Source organism: Lampetra planeri, chromosome 37 (genome assembly GCF_965212315.1).
Source record: "Lampetra planeri chromosome 37, kcLamPlan1.2.h2, whole genome shotgun sequence".
Taxonomy (NCBI): Eukaryota; Metazoa; Chordata; class Hyperoartia; order Petromyzontiformes; family Petromyzontidae; genus Lampetra; species Lampetra planeri.
In genome coordinates this window covers 2,740,970-2,765,680 of record NC_136143.1, presented here as the reverse complement: position 1 = coordinate 2,765,680, position 24,711 = coordinate 2,740,970, and the positions used below count along the sequence as shown (strand labels likewise).

The following is a 24,711-nucleotide window of genomic DNA, read 5'->3' as shown; positions in this document are numbered from 1 at the left end:
CGGTAACAAATAAAAAAAAATTACTGCAAATTGAACCCTAAAGGAGGCCTGTGTTGCTGCAATGACAGGACCACCGGGCTTCCAGATCAATTAGAGCGTTTGGGGTGGGGTGGGGGTGGGGGTTGAGACGAACCCCGGTGTTTGGTTTGGCAGGAGCCGGGGCTGCTGAAAGGGAGCAGTCACGGCCTGCCAAGCGCAGAGACGAGGGCTCTGTGTGGCTTTTTTTCTGTTTTTCAAGGAAGTCCCTTGCTCCCAACACTTACTTGACACTGTGGCAAATTTACTTGGGCAGCTTTGGACTAATTCATAGCGACAGTGAAATTCTAAAGAGGCCGTCTGGCGAGGCAGGCAAATACACAAAAGGGAAAAAAAGGGCCACAGCTTAGGGAAATCAAAGCCTTGGAACGCTGCCCGCTCACGCATACGCGAGCAATTAAGGCTCGTTCAGTTGCACAGAAAGGCAGATTAAGCGCATGCTTGCGGCGCGTGTGTGAGCGAGCGCGCGCGCCGCACCTCCAAATCTAAGGCCCTTTCAAACGCGCACCTGCACGCTGCTGTAAATATCATTTCCTTTCGAACGACGCCGTATAAACACCGTGCGCGCACGGCCAAGTCGTTAGCGAAATTGAGGCGGTGATTATCGCCGAGGCTCGGGCGTTCACGAGACCGCCGACTCGGCCCCGGCCCATCGGCGCGAGCGACGACGACGACGAGTGAGGTGGGGGGGGGGGTACTGTTTCTGGGCCCGGCCGCCGCCCACTCAACGCTTGCACGATTCCCGTTCCCCCGGAGCGGTGGCTGCCGTGCAGCCCCGCGGGTATTAACCCAGTGGGGAAAATGTGCCCTCGACCGCAACGCGGCCAAAACAAACAATACCGTAGCACGTTTGGTGCTTGCGCCGTTCTTACGGCGCGACGATACTTGCGGAGGCGCTTGCCGTACGTCACGCAGTCGGCAGTAGTTTCACACCCGGGGGGCATGCTGCTGTTCGTTACCACAATTTAATTATTTTCAGGTAATTTTCTTTAAATTTGGCAAACTGCAACCGTGACGACGGCACACACGATGGCCTATTCTTTCCGATTGACGTCACAGGATCCTCAACATCTAATGCAAAGCAGACCGCGGGTAGTATGTCCCGGTTAATACTGCGCCATATTAACCGGGACATCCTCCCGAGTTGGAACCGTGCACCTCCGCACCCAGCGGCAAACGCGCCGTCGCCGGGCCGCTTCACCGCCCCGTAGGCCGTGGACCAGTTCGGTCGCGCGGGTGGTGGCAAATAATTAGCGACACCAGATTTTTTTCTCTACGGCAAACACAAGTGAGTTAGGGAAATTGGATAATTGTCACCTCCGATTATCACGGTTGGCCACGTATGGTGCGAAAGAAGTTCACTGATGGAATGTGTAAATAACACATTTGTATTTTCTCTGCAGAGTGAGAGACGTGTGATGGAGGCGCTAGCCTGCTCGTCTCTGTTGCTGGCATCACTCACGAGCCTTGCCATCTCAGAAGAGCGGCAAGGCGGCACGGTGGTCGCATCCTGAACGAGCGGCAACAGAGACCTGGTTTCCTATTTCTGACTCGAGCGCTTTTCTGCGTAGAGTTTGTATGTTCTCCCCCTGTTCTTGATCGGGTTTCCTGCGAGGCTCTCCGGCTCCTCGCCTATCTAAACACGTACAATGCCATTGTCGTTGGTCAAACATCCCCATTGCAGAGCTTTCGCACCGAGTGTGGCTTTCCTGGGTCGATGAGTAATTTCTTATCGTAAATATTATAAACTCTTCTTATTCTCGTGAATGGCATCAATGAAAGAATAGAAAGTCGTCAGGAGGTGAGAGAACTGGACTGGACGCATTCTAGGGATGAGAGCGAGAGGAAGGCTGAGGATCGGGATGCTGCAGGAGCTCACGGAAGGGTGCATTTGTGGGAATGAGGAGGAGGGCAGCGAACAGAGAGGCCCCGGCGTTAAGGGGGAACGCTAACGAAGCGACGTGCGAGCTCTGAGCGGCGTCTCCCCTTCGTGCGTGGAAGAGCGCCGGCGCGCGTTCCGCATGAAGGCGCCGCGAGCGCCGCCCCCCCCTCCCGCCCCCCCCCCTCCCGCCCCCCCCCCTCCCGCCTCCCCCCGCCCCCGGAGCCAAGCAGGCAGATGCAACGAGATGTCACTTCCAGATTGCATTCTCACGCACGTCAGCTGGCGGGCCCGTTGTTGTGCTCGCCCGTCAGGGGATGCGTTGAAAAAACAGCCGCCACATGGCGCCCGCTCGACGCTCCGCGGGCGACGTGGAGGAGTCGTGAGCTCCTGGCGCGTGCGGACGCGACGCCGCGTGCGGATGCAACGCCGCGTGCCGGCTGGGTGGCGACTCATTAACGCGGTTTCGCCAGCGACCGTGACCGCGAAAGGCGGCTTCTCTCGTGTGATTGGACACCCCGAGGGCACGCTGTAATTGGCGCGCGGGAGCTCGGCGAATGCGCGAGCTCCCGTAACAATTCCCGGTTGCGCCAGGAGGGAAGGTGCGCGCGAGCTCCCGTGCGCTCGCACGACGCATACAACCACACGCCCGCTGTTTTGGCAACGATGACTGTCGCCGCCAAAGTGGCAGGAGACGGTCGATTAAACCGTTGATCTCGCGGTAATGTGCGGTAATTGGTAGCGACCTTTTCAGGACACACGGAATTTAAAATAGACGCGCACATCCTGGAAGGTGCTGACCATTGCTCAATGAGACTGCCGGTTTACCTGACCCCTGACACCAAGGTTGAAGGTCATTGGCCCTGAAACAGCAATGAGGGCGGCCGCACAGAGCCATCACAGCTACCCCGCTGTGTATAAAAGCGACACTCACCTTCAACATAAACCAACAAACAACACTCCTCCTGCCCCTATCTCTCCACGTAATAAATTACAGTAGATATTACACAGGCCACCAGCCACACACATTCTGGGAGTGGAAAATTTCAGCAGCATTGCTTCAACACGAGCAAACTCTGGACCCGTTTCAACTTTCAGCGTAGCATCAGCAGCATCAGGCTTACTTGAAGCAATGATGTTAAACTGGCAGATATTTCCAGGCAAGGACCCTCTCCGTTAGATAAGGGTCATCCTGGTTTGACATAAAATTACACAATACGCACAACGCTCATGGTTATTTGTGGAACGTCTCATCTTGATGATGATGACAGCCATGATGATGGCAGCACGATACCACCCACTGGCACCGCACTGCCACCGCACTGGAACAGCGCCGACACTACGCCGTCCCACAAAGATCCAACGCTCCCCCCCCTCCCTCCCGCCCTCTCAACTCCCTCATTTCACTTTCAGTTCAAATAAAGGAAAAATGGATACAAAAATACAGCTCTGCATTTTTCTTATTTAAACAGATCGGAGGATATGCAATCGTATTCTCTGAATAATCCCGGTATTGTTAACGCACCCATTATGCTGCAAAGTGCAGCCATCGCTCTATCACTTAGCACGACCAAAAGCCCCTAGTGAACCCATCAGTCAGTAAGCTGTGGCAGCAGCAGCAGCAGTTACCCGCAGCCCCCGCTAAGAAAACACACGGCTGTGGCGGTGATGGCCAGATAACTGGGCAGATTGTGGGCGCTGTCGGCATCCCCATTCCAGGGCAGTCAAGCGGCATCGCAAACACTCGCAGAACACTCGCGCCCGGTCGCACCGTCGCTCCGTAGCATACGTGGGTGGCAGCGGGGTCAGCTCGTAATGAAGATAATGGAGCGGAGAGCTGTAGACCACAAAATAAACAAGCGGACGCTACGTACGCCTGCCTCCCGAATGCATCTCTCCGCATAAAAAAATAATCCAGCACTTTTTATGCTTCTCATCGGACACGCGACTGTCTGGAATTTTCCTTTTTTTTCAACAGCATTGGTTCAAAACAAGCAAACTCTGGATGGGTTTCGAGATTCAGTGTCTCATCATCAGCGGCATCCAGGTTTGATTGAATCAGTGCTGGTGAACTGCCAGATGTTTACAGGTAAGGGCCCTCTACTGTAGTTAAAACTAATTTTTCTCGCCGAGGTCACCATCAATTGCCGGAAACTTAAACGGAAATAATCCGTAACCTCTCGACAGTTTAGCACCTGCGGACGGTAAACATCGAACGACAAAACAATACAAAGACTCACTGCATAGGACAACGGCGAAGTTCACAGCTCTACCAGCTCACGGTGGGAGGGCACGGCTCTCCGTGGCAGGGCGCGGCGCCACTCCTGGAGATGGCGCAGGTACCCTCCTTGGAATCGGCAGCCACTGTGCTTTTAAACGAAGCACCGACCGGAGCGCACGGATTTTCTGCGTAAGGGGGCAACCTTAGCGTCCCCGACGACGAAAGATGACGCACGGACGAACAGCGGCGACGTTACGTTTTGATGTCGAGTCCAGAGCCTCGGGAGATGCGGGGAGCGAATGTCAGAGATGTGTCAGCAGACGGTCGCTCGCTACAAGTACCATGACGACGGCAATCGTGAGGTCGTCGCGCGCTCCGGCGTTGCCGTACCCCCACGACGGTGCTCTCGGCCAGCATCCCCCTGACTCGCTCGTCGTCGCACGAACTAACCGTATCGCCACCGCCAGCTGCTCGCCCACAAACCACTGCTCGGCCTCGGTGCAACCGGATTGGGCAGACCGCCCTCGAGTCAGCGCCGAGCCGGGAACGTGTACCGGCAGCCACTGAGTGTGACGGTCCCAGCTCCGGCCTTTTCCAGCCCGTACGCGCCACGGTTAGTTGAGGCTATTTGTAAGCGGATGTTTATGTTTTGAGGTTTTGAGTTTGAGAGCGATAATGAGGCCTCTGTCAAGGCAGAGTGCACTCGGGGCAAACGTCATATCGCAAAACCGGCTCCCGCACCCAATCTCCCTTGAACACACGTAACTACCTGGTACAACCCAACACCCACACACAGCCCTACCTAACACTCACACCTGCCCTACCCAACGAGTAGACATAGCCCTACCTAACACCCACATACAACCCTACCCAGCATCCACACACTGCCCTAACTAACAGCCAAACACAGACATACCTAACACCTACACACAATCCTACCCAAAACCCACACACAGCCCTACTTAACACTCACACGCACAGACCTACCTAACACCCACACACAGCCCTGCCTAACACCCCACACACAACCTAACACCCCACACACAACGCCCACACAGAGCTCTAGCACCGCGCACGCGCAATACCTGCACACAGCTCTGCCATCTGCACCGAGCACCACGGCGTCCGTGTGGCCGGCGAGCGGCGCGGCCCAGCGCCACAACCGCCGCCACCACCACCAACCACCACCAGCACGGTGCCCGTGAGCGCAGGAGGACGTACCGGGCGCAGAGTCCACCACGCACACGCGCAGCGCCGCCGACCTCAAACCCTCCCGACCGCCACGCGCGGCACGGACGCGGCGCCACAGGCCGCTCGCCTGCCCGGCTGATGCTATCGCTCTCCGCGCACCCTTCGACCCCGGAAGTGCCCCAGCACCTGTTTGCTGTACAAATACCGAGCCGGGCTTCCTGCGCGGCGGCGGCCGCCGCGTCGCCCACACCGGCTCCCGCGTCCGATGTGTTCGGCAGCCGCCGCTCGACGCTCTTCCGGCCCCCGAGCGCGCCCCGAACCCCGCCCTGCGGGCCTGCATGCCGACGCGACGCAAGCGCGCGGCCGACACCTGGCCTAAACGTTGGAGCCCATTGACAGCGGCGGCGTAGCTTCCACGCCTTTGTAAATTATAATGCACTGTACAACTTCGCAGCGGCCCGAAACGCAATCTACACATTTCATCGCGCGTCTACGCTTCGGCGAACGCACGCTCAAGAATGTTCGAGATAAGGCGGTCGGGGGAGTGATTTTTTTTGCCCGCACGCCTAAAGTTGCGGCGGTGTCGAGTGTCGCGCATGACGAGCCCCGGCGGCTCGCGTTTCCACGCGACGTCGGCCTCGCGACGCCGACCTCGCACCCCCAACGCGCCGGCGTCTCTCGTGACCCCCCCCAGAGACACGCGGGCTTCGTTTTAAAGTTTAAAGCTCAACGGGGGGGGGGTGGCGGTGGGCTCCTAGCTTCATACCCAACCGCGTCTCCAGACCGGGCATCGGGGCGGCCGACACACCAGGTGCACATATGGACAAATGTGGATTATTCGTCAACTTGGGAACTCATTGCAGATTATTGTTATTATACCAATAATTACCTATTCACCCGGCTAGGGCAAAGAGTCTGTTTGAGCAGGGTCCTGCTACATTGGGATGTTTGACCAACACCAATGACATTGCGTGTATTTAGCTGGATAGCCCGGAGGATATCCACGCGGAACAGGGGGAAAAGCACGAGCAAACATCACACAGAAAGGTACCCAGGTTCTTCTCTCTGTTTGGCACAAATATTCCCACCGTGCCACCCTGCCACTCATATAAGTGTGTACCACGCCACTCCTGCCTGGCCACCCCCACTCTAATCCCCTTCCCCCAGCCGCCCCCCCCCCCCCCCGCTGTGAGACCGGACACTGCCGCTGCTCTCCATGCAGCAGCAGCAGCAGCGTCGTGGCGCTGATGCAGCCTCTTCCTGCCTAGCCTCGTCTCTCTCCTGACCCCTTTGCCTCAGCAACTGTGCTTAAAAATGAAAAACATCGATTTGCACGCGAGTGACAAACGCGTTGAATTCTGCATGAGAGAACCAATTACTTGAGATTCAAACGAGTTGCATGCAAATTATCTGCCGATAAAAATATCGGGTCAAGTCTGAACGGGTTCTTCATGTAGCGGAGGGGAAGGGAGGACCGTGACTTGTCAGCTGACCCCTTGTCATCTCCGTGGTGGCTCCAAGGTCCGGCGTAATTGGTAAGTCCCCCGTCACCGTGGGTACCACGTCACCGTACGTACCACGTCAACCGAGGCAGCAATTCGACAAACCGTACGCCAGTGGCACAATTGCGGCAATCGCACGACTAAAACCAGGCAAACGAAATTGTGAAAACTGGACACAAGCCGATTAAAAACGAGGGCTTCGTTCAAAAACTTGGGAGTCCGTTGGGGACAAAAGAAGAAATCGTTCTTTGAATGAAATTTCGATGCCGATTCGCGACAACTCAGCGAAACCTCGAGGGCGTGAGTCAGTGGCCGATCCAAGAGAAAACCCAGAACTGGTATTTTATTGATATATACCAGACACAATACATTATATGTTTTTTATTATTTACAAGCGGCCTTATTGAGAAATCTCAACACTCTAGGATCGCCTGCCCCCACCCCCCTGCCGGGTAGTCTCCAGCGAGGCCTCCGCGGTGAATCTCTCGGCGCTGGCCGCTGAGAGGACGGAGGGACACGGCTCTTCACGGGGCACGGCTCGTCACGGGGCACGGCTCGTCACGGGGCACTCGCGCGACACCGAGATCCGCGCTCCGCCACGGCTGCGCAAGGCCGGCGAGAGGTCACCTCCAGCTGGAGGGGCAGCGGCGGCGTGCAGGAGGCGCGTGCACCGCACGGCGCGTGTGCACGGCGAGCGTGCGTGGCACGCGTACACCGCACGGCGCGTGTGCACGGCGAGCGTGCGTGGCACGCGTACACCGCACGCGAGCCGGACGGAGACAAATGCTCGCTGCACCTGTGCAAACACGCGCCGTGCGCTACGGCGCACCGCAGAGCCGCTCGGCGGGTGACCGGAGGCAAATGTGTTTTGACAGCCCAATCTGGCCACCTCCTGCTATACGAATTGAGCCGCGTGCTGGCACCGCGATGCGACGCATTATCGGCCGAAACAGTGGGGGAACTTGTGATTATGTTCTTGGCAAAATGCAGAGGCGCTCCCCGCCGGGGCGTTCCGACACGTGGACTTCGCTGTACGTCTCCCACAGGGCCGCCGCTGAAATCGCTCCGCCGCCAATCGCAGACTCCGAGGGGCGCCGACGCCTTAGAGGTCACGCAAGGTAAACAACTGCCGGTCGCCACGCGACCCCCGGTAACGAAGACGCGGGGCTTTCTCGCGGCATCGCAAACGGCGCGTCGCGACCTCCGTCCGTACCTTTAGTGGGCGCGGCGCTGAAGAGCTTCTCAGAGCTCACGTCGGAGACCTGCAACGGCAAGGGAGAGAAGTCGCTGTCAGAGACGCAGGATCAGGGAAGGAAACCAACAGCTTGAAGTGTGTACAGTGCTCAACGGTGCAAACCATTCGTCGGGTAGGCCGACTCGAAGTGATCTCCTGCTGCTCAAGTAACCATCGAGGTGGTGCTCCTCTCCTGATTACAACGCCGAGCCAGAAGTGGCAATTCCACATTCCTATGACGGGGGCGACCCATCGTTTCATCTACCAAAGGGCTTGTTAAATAACATGACATGCATTCAGCTTCATCCTCGATCACCAATCCAGTTACATAAAAACACAAACTTGACGTATTGTACGCAACACGTGTGCCCAGCGTGGAAGAGTCAACGAAACACTCTCTGGAGCCACCTCCCGCTAGCAGTGGCTCGAGCCAGACACTGCAGGGCTGAACAAAGCATCAAAAGCTGCGCCGGGTGTTTGGACATGAAGCGATCATCACACGCCCGACCTCGGCGTCGGTACGGTGAACGACGCGCTGCCATGAACCGGCGCCACCGCCTCTCTGCCCGCAGCCGCCACTCGCCGCGCGTGCGGTCGCCGAACAGCACAGCCGCGACAGAGGTGAACGATTCGTCCAAAACACCGCGACTCCACGCCGCCGCCCTGCAAATCTCAAACCGCTCCCCACCACCGGGCCGCTCGCGGGGCCATAGCGCTCGCGGGCTCATCTTGCGCGGAGCGACGGTGTTGCTCACCGCCGCCGCCATCACCGCCGCCGCCATCACCGCCGCCAACGCGTGCGGGCTGCGCCGGGCGAGAGCCACGGGACCGGTTTGTGTCGTTCCACTCGGATCAACCTCCCCGTCTCGGCAGACACCTGTCGCACGGCGTCTGTCCGCTCCGACTTCGCACGGGGCGCCGAGGCTTGACGCGCGCCCGCCGCAAATTACGACGGCTCCGCAGAGGGCCCACGCAACAAAATTAAACAATCAGGAGCTGTGTCCTTTTATTTAATCCGGCGCGGCAATAACGCCGCGGCCTTAAAGGACGCCTAATGCACAAGTGTAAGATCAAAGGCTCGACTGTGGCTATGAACTCCACACCAAGGGACCATGCAACGTCGCATTGACGTATAACGAAGTCTCTAATAACCCGCCGTGCGAAAGATGATGAAAGTTATGAACAAGGACCAATGTCTGAAACGTTAGCAATTATATACTTTCCTTTTGATGTCGCTGTGTTATTGCCGAATGTGCCCCATTTGTATTATTTGTACTTGTGCACCACTGCCAATGCAGTACCACCAGATAATTGATTTTTATTTTCAATACTAAATGGCTACTTTGTGATCGGGAATGGGAAAGCCCGGCTGTAGTTATGCAGACATGATAGTAATTCATTGCACTCCTCCGATAATTTTGTCTAGAATTCATTTGCAGGAATGGTTGAAATCAGGGATTTGCCTTTGGACAGACTCGTGGCCAATGGCATCACAGGCTCGTGAACGTTCTGCATCACTGCGCAATGTACCAGGTGCAATCCTGGGACACCACTTCGTCGCGGCCACGAGAGTTCAACCCCTGGCCCCGTGCAAAGTGGCTCTGCGGCGAGTACGCCAACTCAAACTAATTAAGCAGCCCATATTTACACACCAACCCCCCCATCCAACATTTACACACTTCCACAAACACTCTCCCGTGTAGCCCACCAAAGGACATTTAGACAAGCGTTGTTGGCGCGCATCCGTCACGGCGCACGAGGTGGTGGTGTGGCCAGAACCACGCCAGGCCGCCTTTGTCTCTCCAGTGGTCGATGTTTATACACCGCGGCAGGTACTCATTTAAAGCCGGGTGAACCTCGGGGAGGCTCAAGGATCGGTTCTGATATTCGCCATCAAAAGGGAATCAGAAGTCGCTGGGTTTGTAGCGCCGCTCGCTAACCACTGCACCACCGCTCCCCCGTAACGTACACAAGTCTTCTCACACACACACACGGGCGTGTCGGCCAGTGTCCCGCCCTGTCGACAGGTGGCAGCAAACCCACACGCACCTCTATCGCGCACACAGACGCAGGGACTGCACACGGTACACATGCTGCGTAGTGGAGGGGAATACAAATGCACCCCGAGGGCAGGAAGCAAACAACAACAACATCGCAGGAGAGAAAGTGCTTCTGCACCCACACGCACTGCAGGGTGCGTATATCGACACACGGGTGGACCAGCAGCGGCGCGTCCGCCGCTTGTTGCAAAGGCTCCCGGTGCCGATTCAGAGGCTGCCCTCTGCGGTGGCATCAACCGTGCAAATACCACGCGCGGTCATTCGCAAGAGGAGGCCCTTGTGTGCTGGTGTCACCGTTCAAATTTGCTAAATATTATGACACCACAACTTTACTCGATTGGGATTTTGCATGGCGACCCATCAGAAAAAGTCCTGAGACTCGGCGAGGCTTTCCTGAATAAACACAACTGTAATCATATTAACGATTGTCTATGAACACACACGAAGTAGTGTATGTTAATACAACCTCTATAAGTATACGAGAAGACAATCTGCAGCGTACAGGCCTGAAGAACACACACACCACATACATATTATAAACGCACACACATACACGCACGCTTCTGTTCCCTTGCTTCAAACACTGAGGATCCCATTCATTCTCGTCCCACATCACAATGAGCACAACAGCACGACCGCATTCTCTAAGCCGCAAGCGTCACTCTGAACAGAATGACGCCGTCGGTGCTTGACACGCGTTCCACGCACAGAGACGGGTGAAAAATACAACATTTATGGCTTCATAACCACGCTGAAACATCATCGTTCGCGTCGCTTTGCCGAATACAAGCAACAAAATTAATCGGCAGACAACTCTCCCTGTGATTCGTGTAAAAAAAACTGACCACACATCCTATCAGCCACAAGTGCATAATTTCAGCAGCATTGGCTCAATGCAAGCAAACTCTGAACCGGTTTCGACAGACGGTCTCTCACCAGCAGAGCCACGCTCCCTTGAACCAATGCTGAACCCCCAGACGTTCATAGGCGAGGCCCCGTGCCATACACCACGTGCTCATACACGCTTATAAATAACTCTTGAGTCAACTTAAAGGTCTCCGAGGAATAGCGCTTACAGGTCAGCACGACGTCGCAGACTGGAACCGCGCGGGTGCGGCAGCGCAGAGTGGCCCCCTGGCACAGAGCAGTGGCCGTGCGGCCGGCGCGGCGGGCGAGCGAGCCGGCTCGAGAAAGATCAACTATTTGCTCGCTCGTCAACAACTTTCCCGGGTTGTGCTATGCGCGTCGGGCGGCATTCTCGCTTTATATAGCGGCCGGCTAAGTCAGCGCTGGGCTCCGGTTACGACGGCCGGCCGCCCGCCAGGCCCCACCGTCGATTCCGTCTCCGCCGTGGCCCCCCCCCCCGGCCGGGCCACGCTGCCGTCTGCGCCCGCGTCTCTCGCGCCGGTTCCTTGGCGTGCGGGGTTTGTCGGGCCCCGCTCCTGCTGTCAGCCGCCAGAGCCGCAACCTTTTGGTTAAGCCTCTATAATCGCACCGCGCAGGCTCGCTCGTGCACGCGCAAACGCACACACGCACACACGGGTGATCCGCGTGTGCGTACAGGTGCACGTGTACACGAGGGCTCGGCCTAGACACCAACTCTCTCATCCGTACTGTGTTCCACCGCCACACTGCAGGTCACAACAACATGCTCACCCGCTCACCGACTCACCACACTGGAGGTCACAACGCTTCGATTTATGCTTCTTCCCTCGCACTGCTCAACGCTGGAATTCCAACCCACCATTTACTTTTCCCAGGCTTTTACAATTAACCTCGCTCAATTTAAGAAACGTTTAAAATCTTATCCGTTACCACTGACGGTGAGGTTTGTTGTTGGCCACTTGACGTCACGGGCCTTTGGGCCTGTGCTCATCGACTGAGATTCAAGAAGAAGAAGACACGTGCACACAACAACAACAACCGCCATTCGCCACTAAGTGGCAGTGACGTCACCATGACGCTTGTGCCAGGCTATGTGCACCATGAGGCCACGTGAAGTGTTGAACGCCCGCTGGCAGGAGGTCACGGGGCAGACCCAGGTGCCACGGGTCCACTGACTGAGATGAGTGGCTGATGCACCACCTGCGCCCCCTCCTGTGCCAACTTGCTGTGCTTTAGCCACCCGGCGTTCTGCTCGTTGTTGTGAGCGTCGCTCCTTCGCCCTCCGCGTTGCTGGAGGGCGACTGCCTCCAACTGCCCAGTAGCGTCCTTCACGAACCTCCTCCACAGAGGCCGATCTTGACACCGCTGGTACCAGTCCTCGGCAAGTCCACTCAGCTCTACATCCTCCTGTACCACATCACTCCATCTCTTCTCTAGCCCGTGCCGCGCCCGTTTAGCCACCTCGATCCGGCCGAACAAAAGCTGTTTGGGCATGCGGTGATTGGGCATGTGGTGATTGGGCATGCGGTGATTGGGCATGCCCAATCACGTGCACACGCACACACACACGCACACACGCCGAGCGAGCGAGCCGGTGCCGCCACGTTCCTCACAACCGCTTCACAGGTGGACTGTGCCCCAGATTGGGGCCTCACACAATTACTCGCACTTATTTCAATATCTCTGCACTTTCAGATGCTGTTAATGCAAAGATACAGCCGCTAAATATTGATCAAAATTTATGAGCAGACAATACACTTCCTCCTTCCTCGTACAAAAAAAATGTTAGGATTTTTTTCCCACATCTCATCAGCCACACAAGCCTTGTGGGTATGCATTTTTGAGCTCCTAAGTTCAACACAAGCAAAGCTCTGGAGCGGTTTCAACATTCAGTGTCTCATCAGCAAAGCCAGGCTCGTATAAACCAATGGTGGTGAAGTGCCGGATGTTTATAGGCAAGGGCCCTCTCTGTTAGATAAGGGCCCTCTTTAACGATCAGTTAGTGCTCCAAGTGGAGCCGCGGTGTCGGATGCCAGGGCCTGCCAGGGAGAAGCGCCCCCAGCGCCGATCCCGGCTCTCGCTGTGCCTCACCCAGGCCCCCCCCTCCGTTCCCGGCAGGAACCGCGCCGCCACGTGCCCAGCCAGAGCCGCCGTACGAGAACGTGAACGCCGCACTCTCCTGCCCAGGAAACGATTCCTTGACGCTTCACGTAGAAAAAAATATTCACCGCGCTTAAATCATGGCAGCCGCGTGAAAACACGAAGCTCCACGCTGTAAACGCTTATGATGAATGGACTCCGGTGATAAATATTGCACACTGCAGATGCATTACTGCTCATAAAATATAGCTGTTTGTAAAAACAGGGGATCTGAAGAATGTTAATGTGCAGTTCCACTCATTACGAGCGGGTCCCCGGTGAGGGTTCGCACAGCGAGCGCTCTGCCACCAGCGCACGCCGCTCGTAAAACAAAGCTGTTCTTCTCGTAAAAGTGCGGGAAGCGGTTTAACGGAGCGGGCGCTCTGCGAGGAGCAGCCGGGCCCGGCTGGGAGAACTGGCAAATGCTTTCCGACGGTAAACACCGACCGCTGCCAATATTTACAGAACGGCTCCTTTTACTAAACGGGTTACGCCACACACCTCAAAAACGAAACTCATTTTTGCGCTGTAAATTGCTTCTCAAAAACGTAAACAGCGGGAACAAAACTCCGGTTGTGCGCACCGACGTTCACGCAATTCGCCCGCGAGCGGTACGTGGCGAGCGCCACCGAACGGGCCCCGACGCGAACTCTGTCGCGATGGCATCGCTGGGCCCTCTCCCCGTCACGGCGTGCGCAGGCCCCCCCTCTCCCTGCCGAAGCGAGACGCCCACGCGCCTCCCGCGCCATCGCCCTGTGCGTGCGGTGCCGCGAACGACTGCTGCTACCGCCGCAAGTGGAGATTCTGCGGATGGAAAATGGCGTCGTGTTGCATTTGTGCAACACACAGATGCGTTTGCAAGGAGGAATAGGTTTGGCCACGAACACTGGGAAGTGAGGAGAATGCGTCACTGGAGTTAGGTCCCTGTGGCTGCTGCTGCTGTTGGAGGAGGAGGACGAGGCCAGCAGGATGCACTTGAACAAAAAGTTGCACGCAGCGCTGTTAACTCGTAAAGATCACAAGTGCTGTTTCAACGATCGGTCCGGAAGGCCCATTTGCTCAAGGACAACAATAAATATTTGTATTTTTTTGCAGCGATGGGCTTTTTCCAGCTCTTTTTATTTAATTATTAACTCGGCCAGCGGTGGTTTATGGTTCCGCCGGGTCAACGTGCGCGTGAACGGGAGCTCGCGGCGCGATTCTCGATGCGACGTAATCGGAGAAGTCGCATGCACGCAAGATGGGGCTGGCTGCCAGGCCCCTGCGAGGTCCAGTCTCATTATCCCAGACGGAGGCCTGCATCACAGATTGCGCAATTCGAGCTGTAGAAATGGCAGCGGTCAACAAATCGTGTTTAAATCTTGTTAAGAGGCAACTGTGCTCGCATGCGAAGAGATCTCTCTGTGCGCGGGGCTTCGCTGTAACCAGTCCGGCCGGCAAAGTTCATCCGGTGTCCGAGACGTGGGGACGGAGGGGTGGGGGTGGCTGAGATCCTGGGTTCAAACCCAGCCCCCTGTGATTAAACCAGCTCACATCAGGTGCAGTGAGTTGATGATCTCAGTACAGTCACCAATGCCTGCACGAAAAAACTCGTAACATTCAATTTTGTTCTACCCTTAATTTGGCTACATTCCCGCTCTGATACTTAAAATATGGGTTTGACTATCTTGCACCCTCCGATTTGCCCGGTTGGCTATGTATGATGCGAAAGAAAATAAACATACCTATGTGCAACAAAACCTTGCTATCATATACAGAGTGGGTGGGTGTGGGAAAGTGCTGCCCTCTACTGCGCGGAGCAAAGGTCCCTTGAAGCAATATTAGAGGTGCCTCTGCGATATCCGCTTCCGTGGACCGTTCTCCAACAGGATGGGCGGCACTGCGCCGAGAGGAGGGTCGCTGCACGATGCCGATGGCGCAATCCGGATAATATTGGGGGAGAAAATTACAAAAAGAATTCAACAAACTGTGTTCAGGCAAGTCATCGGTTCCTTGCAACGCTCAACACCGGTTGTTTACGCCCGGCGTATCGCGTTGGGATGGATGTCCCACACGGCGATAAACGCCCTCGCAGATTGTTTCTGCACAGTGCGCATTTTTACCATTTATCTATCGCCCGGCAGGCTCGGGTTTGTTTTTGCTCCCCTTGTTACGCCGCAGCGGAGCGCAGCTCGAGCCGACCGAGAGCCGGGCTCGGCGCAGGAGAAATTGAGCGCGGCGCCCGGTTGCGTGGCACCTCGCCCACCCGGGCCTCCGCGCGACGCGCCATCCCGCAAGGTCGCCGACCGCGCAATGGGAGCTATGCCAAATTATAAATTATTAAACGTTTTACATTATTCCCGACGGCTGGGTCGGGAAAGCACGTTGTACTTTGTTACTGCTGCGTTTGAAAATGTCTACGCGGAGGGCCCCCCCCCCCCCATTAATCCGCAGCAGAGTCCCGCTCACAATGAAGCCTTGTGTCGTTTTTGAAAACGGCAGTGTATTTATGGAGAGCAGCTCGGTTGCAAACAATGGGCCACTCTTTTCAAGGGGGACTTTAAAGGATCCTCCACTGCTGGCTTATAGAGCTCACTCATGTTTCCCTCCCTTGTGGGGCTGTCTGCGTCTGCTGTCTGTGTCTGGAGGCTGTGTCTGCAGGCTGAGTCTGTTGGCCATGCCTTGTGGCTGTGTCTGCTGTCTGTGTCTGGAGGCTGTGTCTGGAGGCTGAGTCTGTTGGCCGTGTCTTGTGGCTGTGTCTGCTGTCTGTGTCTGGAGGCTGAGTCTGTTGGCCGTGTCTTGTGGCTGTTGCTGTGTCTGCAGGCTGTGTCTGCTGGCTGTGTCTGTTGGGTTTTCTTCCACCAGCCATGTGTCAGACCCCTGCTGTGATGTGCTCCAGGGATATTTATATTGAGCTCACCGCTATGTTTGGGGGTCAGAATTAAGAGTTCTAAAAGGCACGGAATGTAAACACTGCAAGATCGTCTAAACATAGGCGACACCTCGCACGCCGGCGAGGACAGCGTTGGGCAGAGAGTCGAGTGCAAGAAACTGCAGCCGCGTTTAAAAGGAATCGCTCCACAGAACTGGCACCGCTCACACTTGAACGAGCAAGCGAACTCGTGACGTGCGACGAAGCAAGCGAGACGCGCCGGTACCGAACACCGGGGAGGGCTTTGCCAAATACTTGGCCCGCGGGCGGCGGGGCAAGGCATCGAGTTTCTTGTCCTCGTAAAATGGCACGACTTGAAGCCACTTTACGGCTTAAATTACTCGTAAAGAAAACAGCAGCGTGGTTGGCTTTTACTGCTCGGTCGCTAAACGCGCAGACAAAAGCCAAGGGCCCCCACGTGAGCCCACCCGGGGCTCGCTCCCGACGGCTCGCCAAACCAACGGCGACCGCTTCCAGACAGGGCAAACACGGCCTTCGCCAACGCAGCCTCGACCGCCGTCTCGCTCGGAAGTGGCAGTGATGTCTCCCGACTCCAGGGCAACGAGTCAGGAAGTGATGTGATCGTGTCGGGCATGCCAAACCTGAACCTTTAGCCTTTCACCTTCAGGGGTCAGGCTTTGATATCCCAATCTGACACTCCCCCGGGGCCACATCAGTCACATGTGCAATACTATCTCGGCTAAAGGCAGACGCGCGCAAATTACACTCGGCACGCCGAGCACGCCCGGCCGCCGCAGCCCAGAGGCTCGCTCTCTCCTATCCCCCACGGGCCGCATTGCCGGCGTTATTTCTTTTAGGCCCGTCTGTCCATCTCAGTTACAGGCAGATTAGCACTTCGGGGGTGTGACAACGCCTGCGACTCACGTCCTACGGGCACCGCTCTGACCTTTCTCTCGGTAACGCACTCGCACTCTCTATCGTGGCGGCGCCGGTGCCGCATCCCCGGGGCCTGTCCTTCAGCGGCACCGCTTGATACCGTGCCGCAGTACTTCATTTCGGCCTTCGTTGCGGCAGGGCTCGCTTGACGACCGTTCGGGGCCTCAGGGTGGCCCAGCGGTAACACAAGAAGAGTCTGGACTCGAGTCCCGTCTTGGGTGCCTGTCTGCGGGCAGTTTGCACGTTCGTCCCTGCTCTGCACGGGTTTCTTTCGGGTTGTCTGGTTTCCTCGCATAGGAAACACAAATCCCCCACACAATGTAACTGGTGTTGGCCAAATATCCCAATGCTGAAAAACTGCATGCAAAAGACTCCATTGGGAGCACGCAGACCTACGTTGCTCCCGCCCCCCGCCCTTTTGCGAAAACTTGGCAGGACCATCCTGAATAAGAGTCTTGAGACTCAACGAGACTTCGCTGGGTGTACGAGCGAGTGGTGCTCAGCGCTCGACTGCGTTGCTACAGAACGGCGGTGGGGAACCATAGGCAGTATGGGCACGAGCGAGCGAACAAGCGTGTGGATACCGTGGCGCACGCTCGCTCGTGCTAATGTGTGTGGATACCGCGCGACGGTGCTCAGTCCGTTGTGTCATGCGAACTTCCTGATCTCTGACCTGAGGATGCTTGATGCAGTTTCAAACCAAACACCCTAATCACTACATTTGGCTGCGAGGGTCATTCTTCAGCTCACCGGTGAGCTGAACCGATTAGAGTTTGCGGTTTGTCAAACGCTCATGCGCAGGGTCACAATTTAAATTGACTGGCTGTGTTATGTAGTAGAGGGTGACGCGACATATATGGCGAATTATTTGAGTCGCTTAATCGAAAACCAATTATGAATCCTAGTTCGTAGAAATTTCTCAAATATTTCATCAGTGCTGCATTAACCACACAGTGCTAGAGCAAGAGACACTTCAAATGGAATATTTCAATTAATTGGGAGAAAAAACTCAGAATTTCAGCCAAAACCACCAAGAATAGGCCTTCATCCAGCAGTAGAGACTGGTGACAGAAGCAATAAACAAATTAACGGTGACAGCATGCGCACTCTCACGTGCATGGAATAGTGGACTGCGTTTGACTCTAATTTTACAAAATATTTGTCACTGTCAAAAAACACAAAAGATGCGTAGAGGCAGTAATTGTTTGAGCGTGTCGTCTTGTAGCGACGTAACAATATCGGGTGCTCATTATCTCCAGCGACAAAGGGCAGAGCGGCGTTACGGCTCTTAATGATTGTTCCCCGCGGTCCGCAGTAACCCTGCCTTTCTCCCAGGAAGGACGATGGAAACAGCTTGCCGGGTCAGCGCGGGGTCTCGGGCCCTCTCAGCCAGCTGGTCTCCACCCCCCCTGCCGTAAAACGGAGGGCCTCGGGGGTTGGGGGTAGCGGCGAGGGGCAGGGGGGGGGCCGCCACGCCGCTCACAAAGCGCACGGCTCCCTCGTCCCATTCTCCCGCGCCGCTCTGCCCGCGACAGCCCGGCAGCACGCTAGGGTGGGCCCGTGAAGCACGGCGGCCACGTTTCTGGCTCGCTGAATAGGAGCCGACAAATCAGCGGCGCGAGCGGCGCAGCGCTCAAAAGAGCCGCTCCTTTGTTGTCAACATAAACGCAGCTCTTAGGACGCCGCCGCCGCCGCCGCCGCCATTCAGTGCGCTCGCCGAGAGAGACGAAGGCCCCGATGCCTGGCTCACGCACGCGGACGGGGGGGACGCGGTTTTGGGGGGGGAGGGGGCTTCTCCAGTCTCTTCCCGGCCCCTCGCCGACGAGGAGGCTCGGCGGTGGAGCGAAGCGGCTCGCAATGGCAAGGGGCCCCCCCCCCCCCCTGAGTTCAAATCCTGGTCCGGAGGTTTCCTCGGCCCATCGTCTTTCTGGGGTCCGTAAAATGAGCACCGCATTGAGAGGAAGTCAACAGTGGTTGTGCTATGGATAGACCCCCCCCCCGCCCACCTCCAATAGGAATGTAGAATTCCCACCGATGGCTATCAGGGCTGTAAACAGGAGACGAGCTCATTTGAGCCGAAAATCATTTCGAGGTTTGAATGAATTATCGGCTCCGGCTGAAAGTCTGCACTGCCGGTCACTGGAAGGTCACAAGAATGGCAACGTTTGGCCAGAGCAAGGCATATCATGTGACCGTCAGTGAAGCGGCTTCATTCTTGCTCTGTTGTTGGCATGCCGCTTCACACTACGATTTCCCACAAGCGGCCGCTTGAACATGTTCACTCGCAACCTCACCGCAACGAAAACACGGCCGCTCGGACACGCACACAAAGCCGGGCGGAGAGGGGCCTCGGCCTAATCACACCTAAACTGTAATAAGACGGGCCCAGATCGGAATTGATCCATTTTCCACCGGTAGTGCTTTAGATCACAGCGGCGCGACCGAAAGCCACATAAGCTGCACACTCACGCTCGCTCAAACACGCTCACTCAAACACGACCCACATGCTGCAGCAGAATCAGCATCGCACGCAGTGCCGCTCCTCCCCCCACCCAACGCACGCACCGCGGCTCATTATCCCCGCTGCTGCCGCCACACCTGCGCCTCCTCGTATTGACTCCCCACCGCGGAACTCTGTCGCTTTTATCCCGGCCACAAATTATACCGTGAGTGTGCGCCCGCACGCGGCCCGCCCTGGCGGCCGCGGAGCCCACGACGCGCCCCGCCACAGCGCCCTCCCCAGCCTGCGCGAATCCACCCTTGCCTAGCCACCGCACCCGCACCACCCACTCACCTGCACCACCCACTTATCCACACTACCCTTGCATAGCCACCGCACCGCACCACCCACTCACCTGCACCACCCACTTATCCACACTACCCTTGCCTAGCCACCACACCGCACCACTCACTCACCTACACCACCCTTGCCTATCCACCACACCACCCACTCACGCACACAACCCTTGCCAACCCACCACACCACCCGCTCATGCACACAACCCTTGCCAACCCACCACACCACCCACTCACCCACGCCATCCTTGCCCAGCCAACATACCACCTGCTCACCCACACCACCCTTGCCTACCTACCACACTGCACCACCCACTCACCCACACCACCCTTGCTTAGCCACCACACCGCACCACTCACTCATGCACACCACCCTTGCCAACCCACCACCTGCTCACGCACACCACCCTTGCCTACCCACCAAGAAGGGAGTGCAACGTACAGCGACGCCACGATCGTTTTGCCCGTTGTAACTGTGCACAAGCAATGTGGTAACGACCACGCTCACCGCTCTGTCTTTCCACTTGGATTTGGGAAACTTGTGAGACCTTCACGAAGTTAATAAAGCAATGGAGCGCACCCTCAACACTCGTGTCTTTTCAACCTGCCAGTTCATTATCACGACAGAGATGATGTCGCTCCGGATCGTTCCGTGGTTCTGCGATCGCGGATGAAATCCCACTGCCGACGGCCGTGCCCTCGGTGCCCGGCGACGCCGGCGTCTCGCTCTCCGGGCCCGTCGCGCCGTCGCTGCGCCGCGCGCAACCGGAGGGTCGCGGGCAGCGCCCCGGGGCCGCTCGTGGAGCGCCGCCGCGCCGCCACTTCGTGTTCACAACAGAGCGCCGATGTAATCCCCGCGGCGAGACAACAGCCCCCGCGCGCGCTCCATTCGCGCGGCAACAGAGTGACAACCGTGCCGCGCCATTTGACACCGCTTGCATGCACAAAGACGGATTAGTGCGCGCCTTTTCAGCCCTAAATCCTCCACGAGGCCTCTCGCTGGAGACCCTAATCCTCGCAACGCCGTCTTCCCGGCCTCTCTTCGTCATCCAGGCCTTTTTTGGCATGCACAATAGCCGCCTTTACCTGTCTCGTTCGGCACGGCTCCCAACAGCTTCCCCACCACCCCCCACCCCTCCTCTCTCCTGAGCTGCGCCGCATTTGATCCCAGAGAGGCCGCCACGCCGAGCCCTCGGGGCCCACCGCTAATTGTGGCTTTGAGGAGCGCGGGGGCGGAGGAGATGGCGTCCGCACGCACCAATTGTGATCGGGGAATGGTGCAGGATTCTCAGAGCCCCTACACGGCGCTCCTCCTCCTCCTCCGTGTGCCTTTGCCGAAGCCGAGAATGCGCCATCTTACCTCGGCTCACAAAGCCACGGGAGATTTCCTCTGCTGTGAAGCCGTCCAGAGATCCCTGCACGTCGAGCACTCGGGTGTCCCTCCCCACCCGCCACCCTCACCTTCCCCCCCCCCCGACCAGCGACGGACGCATTACACATTCAGACGCCGAGCTGTCAGCCGGCCGTTCAACTCCGGACACGGTGGCACCATGACTGGGTTACACCGCGTGACGGTGTCACACGGTGTTTACGCCGCTGGTCGCTGTTAATGTCACCTGGTCAACGGGCTAGTGCCCAAGACGTGGAGCCAAAAATGAGAGGCAAAAGGATTCGCCTTGGCATTCGCGATGTCGTCCCTGCGCGTGACGCGATGTCGCCGTGCGGTTTGAAACGTAAAATTATTATCAAACCAAACCCATGTTGGGAAGTGAGACCGAACCCTTCCTTGCTTGAAGTCAACATAAATTGTGCCAACGTTATCCGACGCGCTTAGTCCACGAGACGCAGCGAGAGAGTTGCCTTAAAGAGGACAACGCCGTAGCCGTGCGCGCCCAACGGTTGACCCCACCACGCGACGGGGTGACGCGTACCCCGCGTGCCGCGTATCCTTTGTTCTGCGCCGTGGGCCAAGTTCGATCGCCCCGCACACTCTCGTGAGCTCATAACGAACCTTTTAAAAAGTTTACAATCCGTTCAAAAAATTACAGCAGACGCCACGCCGTTGGGTCTGGCGGCGCCGCGGAATGCTGCCAACAGCCGCGACGTCTTTCAAACTTTTTACTTTATCGCCGTTGACAAGGTACAAATGAGTCTGCGGCTCGTCGAACGTGCGAACGGCGCGCGCGCAGTACCGTCTAAAAATAATCCGCAAGTCGGGCGAGCGAGGTCCACCTCAAGGACGGAGCGATGCTGCCCGCGCCCGTTGCGAGGAGGTGCTAATCAAGCTGTCATCTCCATCCCGTCCGAGTAGACTCCCATCCCACCGAGCAATTCATGCGACGCCCTTTGCTCCTGCAGTGATAAAGCGAAGCGTGCGATTACGCCGCACACACGCTTCGGTCCAAACTCTCCCGCGGCGCTCGCTTCCTGCACGCCATTTTACCTGCACTTTGGTTTCCATGGATACCTGCTATCAATCGCAGGCATAAAATGACCCAGATGGCGGCGACGCAGAGTGAAGGGCGATGTAGACAAGCCGACCGCACGAACCTCCGGCCCACGTCCGTCCCTCCGCGTCAAACATATCAAGGATCTTTGCACAAGGCCTTCTTCTAGGGAGTGTACAATTTCAGCATCGCTGGTCCAACAACAAGCAAAGTCGGCACTTGTTTCAACACTCAGAGTCAGGCTTTGCCTGAACATTTCCTTGTAAACTGCCAGAGGTCCCCTCTCCTGCCGATATGGGTCCTCGTTCAACGCAAAAACTGAGACTGAATTAAGAGTAGGACGTGTAACATTTATTTATTTAGTTACTCGTCCTCCACGATGCCAGTGGCTATTTTGTATGTTAAACTTCATTCGCACCGCACCGTACGTTGCCAACCGTGCTAATTGAAGGTGCGGGTGAAGGACGACAAAGGCCTGTTTCCTTCAACATTTTAAAGAACACTGGGCCTGGTTTTCAGGGCTGTCCCGGGGCCAACGGTCCATGTCCTTCTCTGCCCGCGTGTTACATGGGCCACCTTCAGCCCCTGTGTGATGCAGTGCCCAGCATGCCCGCTCGGTCCAGAGGACGAGATGCCACGCGGAGGCTGGGAGCACAGGTCACAGGTCACAGCGATCAGCGCTGTGCATTTCGACCGCGTGCAACGCAGCATTGCGCGGCAAAAATCCCTACATTACAATCACTCCAGTCACTCACTCACAGCCGGTCTCTGTTGCCTCCTTATCACTCTTATACAACTACTGCGATGCTTACGGTTGCCGTAAATCTCACTCATTGATTCCTTCAACCACGCCTCATCCACACTGCATGTAACCACCACCGCCACTGCAGCTCACAACAACCTACTGGCTCACCGCACCACCCGCTCACCCGCTCACTCGCCACACTGCAGGCCTGAACGCTTCTCTGCCTGCTTCTCCCCTCGCACCGCTCCACCGTGGGATTCCCACTCTCTCATCGTTCCCTTCCCCAAGCCTCTCACACAAATCTCGCTCAACTCAAGCAACGCGCTAACTCTTTATCTGTTGCAACTTTGATGGTGCTGTTTGTTTCTGGCCGCTTGATGGTGTTGGGCCTTATTGGGCTGTGCTCAGCAAACTGTGTAAGTAAAAAAAGAAATCAATCCAGTGTCTTCCTTGGACACTTAATGCAAAACAGCAAGACGCACATCCTGGAAGAGAGCCGCTACGCCTGATGAAACAATTCCATCAAACCTTCCCTCGTTTATAATAACGCGCTAATGTTCATGCAGCGCTAAATATAAAACAACTCGTTTAAACACTCGGAGTAATCGTGTTAACGAGCTGTGATCTGCCTGCAGACAGAGTCCCTCTGCCCCTCATGGGCCACTAGACACACACTGCGTGGTGCCCTGTATCACGTGTGGTACCCTGTATCACGTGGTGCCCTGTATCACGTGGTACCCTGTATCACGTGGTACCCTGTATCACGTGATCACCCTGTATCACGTGGTGCCCTGAATCACGTGGTACCCTGTATCACGTGGTGCCCTGAATCACGTGGTACCCTGTATCGTGTGGTGCCCTGTATCGCGTGGTGCCCTGTATCATGTGGTACCCTGTATCGCGTGGTGTCCTGTGCCGCGCCGTACGTATTGTACCCCGCTCCCGACTGTCCGCCATGGTGCGGCCCGTGGTGCGGGTGGTGGTGCGGTCCGCGCCGCATGCTGCGCCTGACAGCTGAATAAATGGAGCCCATTACGGTGTCACGCCCCACGGTGGGGGCCCTGCCACGGGACGCGCCACGCGGTGCCCGCTCGGGAGACAGAGCTCTCGACAAAAACGCTCCGTAGCACCACGGAGGGATGATGGTGGCCTCGGCGTTTCCCTCCCCATCATCACAGCCTTGCTCCCCAAATAGGGTCGCCAACCTTTTCCACTGTAAACAAAACCGGGACTTGTTTCTCAGTCGGCCTAGGCCATCAAATCTGCGCAATGTATCGAGATAAAGTCCAACACAAAACCGGTACCAGATCTTGGCAAAAATCAATTCCTGCCACCTGAACGCAGATGGCAATACCCGGACGATACGCGTTCAAACCCAGACAGGTGACATACCCTCTTCCAAATGGACAGGCAGGTTTTTGGTGGTAATCGTCGCAGTGTGGATTTGCTCCACCGCATTGCTCCTGCGTACAAGACGTGCGATTACGAACTCGAATATTTCAAATTCTAATGCTCAGTTGGCAACAGGCCACCAAATGACAACATCCATGCTTCTAGCGGCATGATTTTTATAAGAAGCTACTTTAAAAAGGCGGCTTAATTTTTTTAATGCACCGAGCACGATTCGTAATCTTTAAAATGGTTTGGAGGGCAGCGAATCAACTAATCCTTCGGCGGAATTGGGTTTCCTGTGCGTGCGTGCCTGCGCAGCCCCACAAGAGATGGAGAGAGCCTCAAATCAATGCAAATGACGTTAGTTGCACGGGCG

General features: G+C 56.6%; 1 protein-coding gene across 16 annotated transcripts in view; it reads right to left on the bottom strand.

The window, feature by feature from the left end:
- AUTS2 (activator of transcription and developmental regulator AUTS2) overlaps positions 1-24,711 on the bottom strand; it is a 263,193-nt gene that overhangs the window by 18,268 nt on the left and 220,214 nt on the right. For all 16 annotated transcript variants that reach the window (XM_078611701.1, XM_078611700.1, XM_078611702.1 and 13 more), the window contains one exon: positions 8,043-8,091. In XM_078611701.1, coding sequence (XP_078467827.1) covers positions 8,043-8,091 — 49 coding nt within the window. The remainder of the gene's footprint in view (positions 1-8,042; positions 8,092-24,711) is intronic.